Genomic DNA, 12,735 nt, shown 5'->3' on the forward strand with positions numbered 1-12,735 from the left:
ACTCAGTACTATTTTTCACTTTCAAAATACAAACAACAAAATAAAAACACTGCAAGTTTAAAAAAAAGATCTCAAGCAGAGAAGAAAATTGCCCTAACATAATGTTTTCAATGATCTCTCTAGTTGTGGGCAAGAGGAAGACATTGAAGGGGCAGAAGTGGATGAAGGGATTCTAGCTCTTAAGCTACGGATAGAGGCGGGAGATGTCAGTGGACTGCGAAGGAATCTGCAGTGAGGATGGAGAGGTGGTCAGGTATGAAAATGACTGGCATGACTGATTCCATCCACACCAAACTCTCTGTTCCAACTCATATCCCCTAGTGGTTGACTACCATACCTACAATCAGCCCTGATTTCTCTCAGACTGTCGCCTCTCACTTGCAGAGCTCATGTGGACTCCATATCAAGGAACTTTCGTAGCCAATCTGCAGTGGGTGTGCAAGTCAGAGCCTCTTGTGGAATGGTAAACAAACCTAGCTTCTGGTCCCTGTCAGGTCCCTGTCAGGTCCCTGTCAACCTGATTGGAAAGGACCAGGGTTACAGGAACAATAATTTTGCAAGCAGCTCCACAAACTATCAAGATGTAGACAACACTGAGAATCAGTGTCTGCTCTAACATTTCAAGTCTCGAAAACTGAAAAATGAATAATTTTGTTTCCCTCAATTGCATTCTTATCTGGGAACTAGTTCCCAACTTTATAGTTTTGTCACAAGCTTTGACTTCTTCCTCCCAGATTTCCATATAGAAAGGCAAATTCTTCCTCTATTTTTCTCTTCTACCTCAACACCGATTTTCATTTAAAATGATCAGAACTTCTCATATTAGTGATACATGTATACCTATGTTTCTAGCAGCACAGTTTATAATAGCAACTAAATCTTGGAAATGCACCTTAACACATGGATAAAGAAAATATATCTATATGTAATGGAGTACTACTCTGCCATAAAGGATAAACCTGAGACACTCATAGGTAAGGGCATACACCCTGAGACCATAATATTAAGTGAAATAAAGCAGATACACAAGTTTTAATATAGCATGGTTTCTTATATAAGAAACTCTAAGTACAAAAAGTAAAATAAAATAGAAATGGGGAGATTTTTCTCAAATGAGAAGGGGAATGAAAGATAGATGAAGAGGGAAGAAGAGGGGGATTAAAAATAAAGAAAAAGTGGAAATAGAACTTTCGCAAATGGGGAGAAGACCAAGAGTTGGAAGCAGCAGGGATAGGAGGGACAGGGAATGAAAAACAAGACGCAATGACACATGTACCAACTCCCCTGAGGGATCCAATCGTTCTGTGCTGCACACACTAGTAGACATACATAAAACTCATGAGACTCCATTTCTAATAGATCCATGCCAGAGGTATGCACAGTGCTCAGGGCTCCTGGGCAAGGCTCATAGGGCTGGCATGGTGGTCCAGCCAGAGAAGTCTCTTTGACCTGCTGTAGGAGTGTAAGTAGGGGTTTATTGAAGAAAGCCACTCTGCTGGGGGAAAAAAAAAGTTGGAAAACAATGGGCACAGACAGCCATGAGGGAGGCTTTCTGTCTTTGCTCTCCCAGATCAAGCCTGCCCAAAACCTCCCTCCACACTGCCTCCAGTCAGCATTTTATGTAGCTGCTCTGAACAGATGATCAAATTAAAAACATTCAATGGCTCTTCTTGCACATAAAATCTCTTATCTGTAGCCTAGTACTTGAGTCTTTCTATTGTCTGTTGGGAGTATCCTTCCTGTCAACTTTCCCTCTCCTGCAAAGGACTTAGGCACCAGCCAATTGGACAGCCTGCCTACTGACCTTTTGTTCATGTGGCTCTATCCAGTTCACTGCCACTTTTCTTCTTTTATACCCTTTCTTCAAGCCCTACTTCAAAAATTTCTTCATGAAAGTAAGATTTTCCTTAGAAGTTATAGAAGCACTCAACAGACATTTAATAAGCCTCTGCAGTGCAGTAAGCACTGAGAAGGATGGAGTCAAAGAGAAATCAGTCCCTGCCCTCAGGGACTGAAGTCTGTTTTAGAACCAGAAGTAAACCAAGGCAATTACAAAAAGTGGGCAGGACTGTGGAACCTGGGCCAATCTGCTTGGGCTTAATCCTGGTTTGAGCACTCTCCTCAATGTGCTAGGGAAATGAAAGAAAAGTTCTGTGCCTCATTTTCTTCATGGAGATCATATTAGTCAGGGCCAGGGAGATAGCTCAGTAGAATAAGTGCTTGCCTGGCAAGTGCAAGGGCCTGAGTTCAATTCCTGGTTCTAAAAAAAAAAAAAAAAAAAAAAAAAAAAGAGAGATCATATTAGTAATTATCTTTTAGAGTTCTGAAATTGTTAGAACGGTACATGAAACATTATAAGCATTCAGTTAACAGTCACATGCTAATAAACAAACATGTAATTTCAGGGAATGAATTTTATGAAGAGAGCATGACTAGAGAGTGATAAAGAGGCCAGAAGTTGCACTGGGTATGATTTTAGATTAGGTGGTAGAGAAAGGCCTCTAAGGATGGGTGACATAAACAGCTACCTGGAAAAGGAAATGAGCTAGGCCAACAAAGTACTAGAGAAAGGTGGGAGTTAAGTGGAACCCCTGAAAGAAGAATCATCTTGACATATTCAAGGAACAAGATGGGTGAGAAGGCCATTGTAAAATACCAGAGTAGAGTCAAGAAAAAGGCAAAAGTGTCTAAACTCTCATGCTCTTATTCAACATAATTTTTGAAATTTTAGCCAGAGCAAAATTTCAGGTAAGAGAAAAAAACCAAACCAAACCAAACCAAACCACAGAAGGGATACATATAGGGAAGGAAAACATCAAACTGTACTTGTTTGCAGATGCAGATCCTATACATAGAAGACCCTAAAGACCAAAAAGACTTTCAGAGCTGATATATAAATTCAACATAGGATATAAAAATCAACATTAAAAATTCAGTAATGTTACTATATATTAATGGACTAAATAAAAGATAAAGAAAAACAGTTCAAATTATAATAGTTTCAAATAAAATTAAATACTCAGGAATGAATCTAACCAAGGAAGTGAAAGAATACAATGAAAATTTCAGAATACCAAAGAAGACATCAGAAGGCAGAAAGACTTCTCATGCTCATAGATAGGCAGAATATTGGCTAAATGGCCATATTTCTCAAAACAATTTTTTCAATTTTTTAATCTTTTTTTTTTTGGTTGAACCGGGGATTGAACTCAGGCCCTTGTGCTTCCCAGGCAAGCGCTTATTCTACTGAGCCATTTCCCCAACCCTGTCAAAACAATTATTATGGCTTACATCTAGGTGACTCCCCACCTGCAAAGAAAGCTTTATGTGCTTATAGGTGGAACCTTTGGGAGGTAGCTGGATCATGGATGCGTGATACTGGGATTAAAGGGATGTGGTACTAGATTAGTCTAATAACTGGATTAGTGCAGCCCTAGGTGTGGCTGGATTTCTTGAAGACAGAAACCTCACCATGGAGGGCACCAATGAATTGCTTATAGCCTGAATGGAGTATAATGGGACACTGCTGAGTTACAAGACGTTACAGTACAAGATCGCATATGTCTTGATTCTTAATTGACCTTGGAAGGCTTTCAATGTTCGCTTTCCTTGCGGCCCTCCTTTTTCTCTAATTTTGGTCTGCAAACTTAGGTTGTTAACCCTCCAGAAGAGAAGCTTATTGTTATTACCATACAACCTAGGCTGTTAAGCTTAATCTCACTGTCTGAATATCAAACATCTTAGGCATAACATGGAACAGGTATTTTTCATCAAGTACTGATATGCTGAACTTTAAGTCCCTACAGAATATGATGAAAAAACATTTAAAAAATTAAAATATATTTTAAAAATAGGCATAAAGAATTATACAATTCTTATGTTTACACGTAAGTCCAGAAATCTAACCATACACAACCTTGTAGCAGGACAGTCCTGCAACATTCCTTTTCCTGTCTCCTGCCTTCATTCACCACGCCCTTCTTTTTGAACAATCATCTACCTGAGAGACAACATGGCAGCAACTGGCATGTCATGACAAGCAGCCCGTATTTAGAAGACCAGAATGACAGGCACTCCAAGCATGAATCTACTATTACAAATTGCCATCTTCAGTGCAGTTGCTTAGTTTACAGATGTCTGTATATATAGGTAGTCAGGGTGAGAATCATTCCAATTAACTGCTAGATTCAAAAATCTTCTGAAGATTCTCAGGATCATTGCCTTACCCATCTCTACATATAACTGTATGACCTGCCCCTGACATGTTTCCTAGCTCTTCTTGCTCTTTTCATTGTCTAGTCCTCAAGTTCTTACTTTCCTTTTAGTTCTATCATACCTATTTGTATTTCTTCTTTTGAGTTCTTATACTAGGGAAACTATACAATATTTACACATATGTGTCTGGTTTATTTCACTTTTGAGTATATCTTCAAGTGGCATCCACTTCAATATAAAGGCTTCGAGTTTATCATTCTTTATAGCTGAGTAATACTCCATTGTATAAAAAATACCACATCTTTTTCATCCATTCCTCAGGTGATGGGTATAATAGGACAAATGGAAGGCAGGATCGCTGTTTTCTGCCTGTCCTGTCATGGACTATTATTTCTTCTCTGTCATGCCCCTTTGCCATGCTGCCCTCTTGTTGAATATGAACAAAAACTTAAAAAAAAACCCCAAAAAACTGTGAGTTAAAATAAGCCTTTCCTTTAACTTGTGGGTGTCAAGTACTGTGTCTTAGCAACAAGAAAAAAGTAAGACAGCAATCTATAGATTAAATGCAAGCTCTATCTAAAGATCAACAAAATTCACAGTATTAGGGAAAAAAAATTAAAACTTATATGGAAACACAAAATGCTCAGGCTAGTCAAAGCATTTTTAAGAAAAAAAGAGCAATGTCAAATTATACTACAAAGCCACAGTAACAAAAACACTCATAAACAGGTGTGCAGACCAATGGAACAGACGACACAGAAATAAACCTGCAATCTGTTGGTAAAAAGATGGCCTTTTTAACAAACGGTACTGGGAAACTGGATATCCACTTGCAGAAGACTGAAACTAGATCCGTGATTCTCATCCTGTTCAAAATAAATTCACTTAGGTATAAGACCTGAACAAAATGCTAGAAGAAACCACAAGGGAAACACGTAAATCATAGGTAAAAAAAAAATTATTGTAAACACTTTTTTTTTTTTTTTTTCAGAACCAGGGATTGAACTCAGGCCCTTGCACTTGCCAGGCAAGTGCTTATTCTACTGAGCTATCTCCCCAGCCCCCAAAAATTATTGTATAGACTCTAAAAGTACAATAAATGGCAGGAATCTACAAATGAGACATCCAGTTGAAAAGGATATGCACAGCAAGGAAAACAACAGTGGGAAAGGATAGCCTAATAGGAGAAAATCTTTATCAGCTACTCTTCTAATGAAAGATTAATATCTACATGAAGAACCTGAACTTAACACCAAAAACTCAAAATAGTCTAACCAATAAATGTGCAAATGAACTGAAAAGACACTTCACTAAAGAAGTATGGGTGGCCAAGAGAACCATTAGGGAAATGCAAATCAAAATTACACTGAGATTACATCTTATTCCCATTAGAATGGCTATCACTAGGAAAACCAGGTAGGTGTGGGGTCACATGACTATTAAACCAGCAACTGGGAGGCTGAGGCAGGAAGACTGCAATAAGTCTCAGGCCAACCTGGGCCACATTGTGAGTTGAAGGCCAGTCTCACCTACATAACCAAACCCCATCTCAAGAAACAAAACAATAAATCCTGGTGAAAATATAAATTATAATTAGTACAGCTGCCGAAAAAAAAAAATTAAGAGTTAACATTTGATTCAGCAATACCACTCCATTCACAATAGTCAAAATATGTTAATGGTCTAGGTGCAACAAATGAATGGATATATTTTTTTCCTTACCCAGTCATAAACAAAAACCAGTCATTTGCAGGGAAATGGAGAACACCATGTTTAATAAAATAAGCCAGAATCAGAAAGACAAACATTACATATTTTCTATATGTGGAATCTGAAAATGATAAAAAAAAAAAAAAAAAGCAAAATGAAGATTAGACAAGTGGAAGGGAATGTTTGTGTGTGAAAGTTCACCAGGGGAATAGATATGAGCAAAATATAAGCATTGAACCCCACGTGCAAAATGGTGTGTGCATGTGAAAATGATGTTCTATGCATGTACAAATCTGCCAAGACAAACCCATTGATCATTAAGAGGGGGCAGCTGTAGCAGAGAGAGAGGTCAGTCATGAGGACCAGAGGAAGCAGAACTTGCTAAGTTTAGATCCACTTTGGTTGAGATGTAAAGACACTGCAATGTTTAGATCAAGGAATTTCCCTAGCATCAATACTTTGAGACACAGTTCAGTGGCAGAGCTCTTACCTAACATGAATGAGGCCCTGGGTTGGTTCTGCAGCACTATGTAATAGAAGTCTAAAGAAGAGCAAGAATGGAAGTAGGGAAAGCAGACAGGAGGCTACTATAATAGCCCAGGTTGAAAAACAATTTAGATTTACATGGTGGCAGTGAAAATGATACAAAGAAATATTCTGGGTGTGCCTAAGGTTTCTTTCATCAGACTCCCTGACAGATACACTTATTCGAAAAAGGAAGTCAGGAGCAAAAGTTGACTCTTAGGTGTTGGAACTGAGGAACTAGGCAGTATTTAAGATATAGGAAGAATAAATGAGATACAAGTTTTGAGGGTAAGGTAGTGTTCTGCTTTGATCCTCTCCAAATTTAAATTATTATACATCTGACATAGATGTCAAGTAGGTGGTTAGATATTAAGCTTGGAGTTCCAAGGAAACATTAATAGTAGAGGTAATGCATGTATGGTATCAACATAGGACAAGTTCGCTAGAGACAGAGAACCCAAATCTCAGCCCTAAGACATTTCAGTATTTAAGAATAAAGAACTAGAGGAAGCTAAGAAAGAGGCTCAGGTACGAGGAAAAACAGGAAGGTATGCTGTCCAGCAGAGAAAGTATTTCAAGAGTGAAACAAGATGTGGTCAACTGTCAAATGCTACTGAGGAGTTAGGCAAGGTTCCATCTAAATTAGTTTAACGTAAATCATGTTCTCAGCTCAGTTTTCTCATATTTATTTGTGCCTTTCTCATTACAATTTCCCAGCATGATGCTATGCAGTTATTTTTGTCTTTTCTCTCCTTATAGAGGTTCCTTAAGGTCAAACTTAAGGCCAGAACACCTACCCTATTTGTTCAATAAATACATCAGAATTCTATAAAATGTAGGAAAATGTGCCTAATGTACATACCAAGATGTTCTAAATGTTCTTTAAAATTAATGTGTGGGTTTTGTTCAACCTATAATGGAAGATATCTACCATACACCTGAATTGGACTATTATCTAATCACAACCATTTGATACATATTTATATTTCTTCAATATATGTATTTTCAAGTCCAAAATTTACTTGGCTCTTACCCCAAGATAATTTTCTCTCTCACCTTTCCAGTTTGCTCCAGCACCTGGCAATCCATGCAGAAGCCGCTATGTATGTACCAGCATCATGATGGTTGCTAATTTCACATTACATGGTAATGAATTTCAAAATGACAGAAGCTATACTGAGAATGACCAAAAACTTAAAAGAAGACATGGTTAAAATGGCATATCCAAGAGACTGATAGGATGAAAATTTTCCCCTAAACTTGTACAAAATAATAGGGGTTGGGGCTGGGGAGATAGCTCAGTAGAGTAAGTGCTTGCCTGCCAAATGCAGGGTCCTGAGTTCAATCCCCAGTACCACAAAAATAAATAAATAATAAAAAAATAATAGGAGTCCGACATTGCTTAAAGATCAGTGAGTTGTCTGTTTAAGAAACAAAAAAACTACAATCAATGTCAACATAAAAACCCAATTTACAGACAAGCTTTCAGCAACATGTTCCAAAAATATGTACTAAACATAAAAATGCAGTTCTTACATCTCATCTCAGTTTATTATCTAGGTAGAGATCAGAAATATGTGTCATGTGCCAAAGTCACAGAAACCCACCCACCTGTGTAAGCCTGGCCCCTCTCTGATCTTAGCTATGTTCCACCTGAGGCTCTTTTGTAATTAAATTCATAGAATGCCGCATCTCAGCTTGTGGGTCTCAGCTACCTTCATGGTTGATTCCCTGAGAGCCAGTATCTACATTTGATTCCTATTAACTCCCATGCCTTAGGACTGCAAAGGATTTTTTCTCCAATCCATTAGTATCAGATACTCAGCATACACTTAGTAAATGAACTTCAATAGTTATACTGACAAAAATGGGACACATCTGGACAAAGCTTTTTTTTTTTTGAGATGAGTCAGAAGCTTCAGAGCTTCTTTCAAACAGCCTAAGTTGTTAGAAAGGGAGCAATATGATTTATGCTATAAATTCTACATCATTGGGATATAATGACAATGTAGCATTTCACAAGCGAGAGTTTGATAGGATGCTTTGATATTCAGGGGGAAGATCCTAAACAAAGTTTGCTAAGTGCTGGATGAAATATCTCTCATTTTTAGAAGTTTTAGAAGCGAAAACAAGACACAAACCACTCATTTATGAAAAGGTCAGAATTAATAAATACCTCCAGATGCTTAGTGGGAACAGCTTAAACTTGAGGAGCTGCTTAGAGTGATGTTGAAACAGAAGATATATGTTGTGGTCTATACTACAATTAAAATGAGTGTGGACTGACAAGGCTCTGGTCCACAGTGGTTCCTACTGAAAGTAGCTGATTTGAGTAAGCATGTCTCCATCAGTGGTGCCAGCCTGAACAACTGAACTTTGTATACTGATTTCTAAATGACGTGAGCTTTCCTATTTTTATGCTGGTAATTTTAATATAAAAATATAAGGCCAATTAAAAGTCATTAATTTTTCCTTTTCATATTTGTTTCTAAAGCACCAACTCTGAGGCAGATACCCCATTTAGAAGTGGGAAAAACAAAGAAAAAGGTGTGGTTTTGATTTGGGTGTGGAAAGGCTATAGAGCAAAAGTCAGAGTAATCATTTTTAGAAGAATCAAGGGATATGCCAAATTATACTGACATCTCTAAAACCTTGTCATTATCTGTCATTTTTAACACATTGAGTTAACACAAAATGGTTCAGTTTTTAGAAACCTAAGTATTTACTGAACTACTGAAAGAATCTAAAAATTCTTCCTATGATTGCTATATCATGTTAACTAGATTTCATAATACTGTAGCATGTTTGTTAATAAGTACAGAGAACTTTTAGCTCATATTTGAGGAAATCTGTATGATCTTTTAAATCAAATAAAAATAAAATTTTTGTACAAATGCTCCTTGATTTACATGGATAACCTGAAATGTTATTAAGTAAAAGATATATTTAATACATCTTTCAGAACATCACAGCTTTCTAATACAGTATGCTGTGATGTACCAATTGTTAGCCCTCAGACTGCTTGGCTGACTGTGAGAGGCAGATGTCTGCTGCTGCCCAGGTCATGGAGAATCCTATTGCATACTGTGAGCATACACAAAACATCAAGTCAAAATCTGAAATGCAGTTTCTATTGAATAGCCTATCATTTTTACACCATCATAAAATCAAAAGACCAACTAAAATTACAGTGTCATTTAACCTCAAATGATCTGAAACATGCCCTTCTTTCTCTTCTCCCTGCCCACTCTTGGAATGTTTAATACTTTCATACCAGGAAACAAATATATTTAGGAAACAGCTAAGAAAAAGACAGACCTCAAAGAGACAGGTATTTTGACTGATTTCTTCCTAGTGAGTTTCTATGAACGGGTCCACATAGTCCAAATACAGTCACAGTTCATTTTCCCCCCATCATGCATGAAGATTTTACACTGTTATTTAAAGAAGTGCCAGACTATACCCTCATGTAACCCAACTTACCTCACACATAAACATCAATAGTATAATAAATAAAAAGTGAGACTGTCATTTTCTGGTATGACCCACAAGAACTAAGTTTCTGAAGATTGAAAGGAAGAAAAGATTATCTAGAATAAATCTATTTTGAAAGCAGGCAATAAAAATAAGCATTAAAAGTTATTGCTACTCAGTGTCAAATCTTATATATAGCTTTCTTAGAGAATGATCAATTTTATTTCCATTGAATGAGATGAGCTAACACTAGCCCATTTTGGGGATGGAATCTCCTTATATTTAGATTGCAATATGGTCTATGCCTCATCATCCCATGAAGAACATGAGACCAACACTGAGATATGTGGTCCTCTCCTATTTATTCACAGGCTCTCCTTTATTCCTCATCCTTTTTATGTCAATGAGAAACTTGTTAACAGGCTTAAAAAGAAGGAAATTTTATTTCCTCAAAAGGTTCATTTGTTTTATGCAAGCACCACTGCCAATTTCTCGAAATAAAGACAGTTACAACATTTACTTAATTGCTAATATTGAAATGTTCAAATAAAAAGAAAAAAATGTTTAAGCCAGCCCTTATTTCTGGTTTCATTCTTACTTGGGACATTGGAGGTTTGACTTACCTGGGATTACAGAAGGGTAAAAATGTTAGGATGCTGGTGTCATAAAGAACAAGTAAACTTAAAAAATGCATAAAGGTTTTATAAAATTTTCTTTCAGATCTGAAAGTAAAGGAGCTCATTTTAGTGTACTGCAAATACCTTCCTCTGATCCCTTTTTGGAAGACTACTTTGGTTTACCATTATCACACTTCATCACAGTTTAGAACTCCCTGGCATTTTGATCCTTTCACTCACTGAAGCTCAACTTCAGTCTATCAAAACATCAAGGGGGAAAATCCCCAAACTGAATAGATGAATAAACACTTTAAATGTGAACAATCATATTCAAACCAATCTTTTGCAAAAGTACAAGTCAGTGGATTTGTCTCCTTATGTAACTCAAACATTGCTGTTTTTTTCCTGCCTTTACCAAAATGGCATTTCACTTACGTTGACCAGTTTTGTTCCTGCTTGCCTCTATTTTTGTAATAGATAACCTATTTTACATTTTGATTATACCACTTAACTTCCATTTCATTTGACAAGATTTATCTCACTCTGTGAATAAATTTGTTACCAACCAGTGAAAAATTGCAAAATGAAAAAGAAAAAAAAAAAAAAGGAAGCAATGAACACTAGCAGGATCTCACTTAAACATTCATGTAATTTTTTTTATAAGAAAAACATCCATTTTTATTGTGGAATCTAAAACAATTATTGTATGATACTATAAGTCATTAGCATATTCAAATGGGTTGACATTCAACATAGACAGTAAGCTAGCTCACAAGAAACCAACTGCAGTGCACAAATACAACTGGTAGAATCCCAGCAGCCTGTTAATATAAGTGCAGCAAACTTTCCTTATAATGAATAAGAACTCCAGCACTTTCTGGATATTTTTGGTAAAGCTAAGGAAAAGCTACTGCAGTCAGGAGATTGATAATTTTTAGACTTCAAAAAGTGGCTGCCAGGGGACCACAGTGAAAAATAAGTCCTGGAGCCAAAGGAAAACCAGATTGGAAAGAAATCAGTTTTTAAAAATGCAAAATTATACAGATGCTTAGCATACCATGGTTTGACAAGCTTACAGTGATAAAACAACGAAGATAAACAGTGAACACTATATCTTTAGTGTGTATAGAACACAGATTTAAAAAGAGGCAGCAATAAATTCTATGACAGCTCCTGAGACATTTTCCTATGCCCTGTATGCACCCCATGCTAATGCTAAACAGTAACAGAATAAAAAGTGATTTACTGTATGGAGTCATAAAGTACTTGAAAAGTGACAAAATTGTATGCTATTAAGTGACAAAACATTAGAGGCTTTATTTAAAAATGTCTTACTGTTCATTATCAAAGTTATAAGATTGTTGCATACCAATAGACAGACTGTAAACATAGGAAAGTTTTCATTAAGGAAAGATGGGTTTACTGTAACTTGATCTTTTACAAAAAACTGCAAGTTATTGATAACAGAATTTCTCTTTTACTTTCTTAAGTCTAATTCTCTTGAAAATTAAACCAATGTTTCCATCCTCTTGGGCTAAAGTTCAACCATGGTTACCATAGGAAATACCCTTGTTTATTTGTTAATCAGAAATACAAACTGAGTGGCACATATTTCCTTTTTCTTCTTAGGCCAAAGGTTTCAGCTTCATTATATTTTACAAGAAAACAGAAGACTTGCAGTGGTCCTGTTGAGTCTTTCCCGTTGTGGCTGAGGTTTAATGACGGCAGTGGAGGAAAGCAGTGGTGATACACAGTAAGACCAGCCCAACTGCCTTATCTGACATGGAATCTCTTTCCTGCTTGGCTTGTAGCAGCTAAGTGTCTCTGGTCAGGTTGCTTCCACCAAACCTGCTTGAAGCAAAGGTTGACATGCTCTGGTAAATCATGTTCCAGGGTGATTCCATCCAGACCAAGAGTTGGTCCTTCAATCTGTTGGTTGAGGGATGATACTAATATGAAGGAAATTATCTGGGTAGCTCAGATGTTCACTCAGCCACTGCAGAGGTGTTTCCAACATTGGCTCAATTCCATGAATCATCACTTGATTCTTTCTTTCTCCATCTATTCCAAGAAAGAAATACAACAATAATCAATAGGAATCAAAACTGTGAAAGAAAGAAAGAAAGAAAGAAAGAAAGAAAGAAAGAAAGAAAGAAAGAAAGAGAAAGAAGGAAGGAAGGAAGGAAGGAAGGAA

At 36.8% G+C, this 12,735-nt stretch overlaps 1 protein-coding gene across 5 annotated transcripts in view; it reads right to left on the reverse strand.

Moving 5' to 3' along the window:
- Nucleotides 1–11,172: 11,172 nt before the first annotated feature.
- Nucleotides 11,173–12,735, reverse strand: part of Atg5 (autophagy related 5) — a 180,210-nt gene continuing 178,647 nt past the window's right edge. For all 5 annotated transcript variants that reach the window (XM_004637464.2, XM_012516069.2, XM_023722336.1 and 2 more), the window contains one exon: nt 11,173–12,602. In XM_004637464.2, coding sequence (XP_004637521.1) covers nt 12,466–12,602 — 137 coding nt within the window. In that variant the 3' untranslated portion in view covers nt 11,173–12,465. The remainder of the gene's footprint in view (nt 12,603–12,735) is intronic.

The sequence above is a fragment of the Octodon degus genome, unplaced genomic scaffold, assembly GCF_000260255.1.
Source record: "Octodon degus isolate 3935 unplaced genomic scaffold, OctDeg1.0 scaffold00090, whole genome shotgun sequence".
Lineage (NCBI taxonomy): Eukaryota > Metazoa > Chordata > Mammalia > Rodentia > Octodontidae > Octodon > Octodon degus.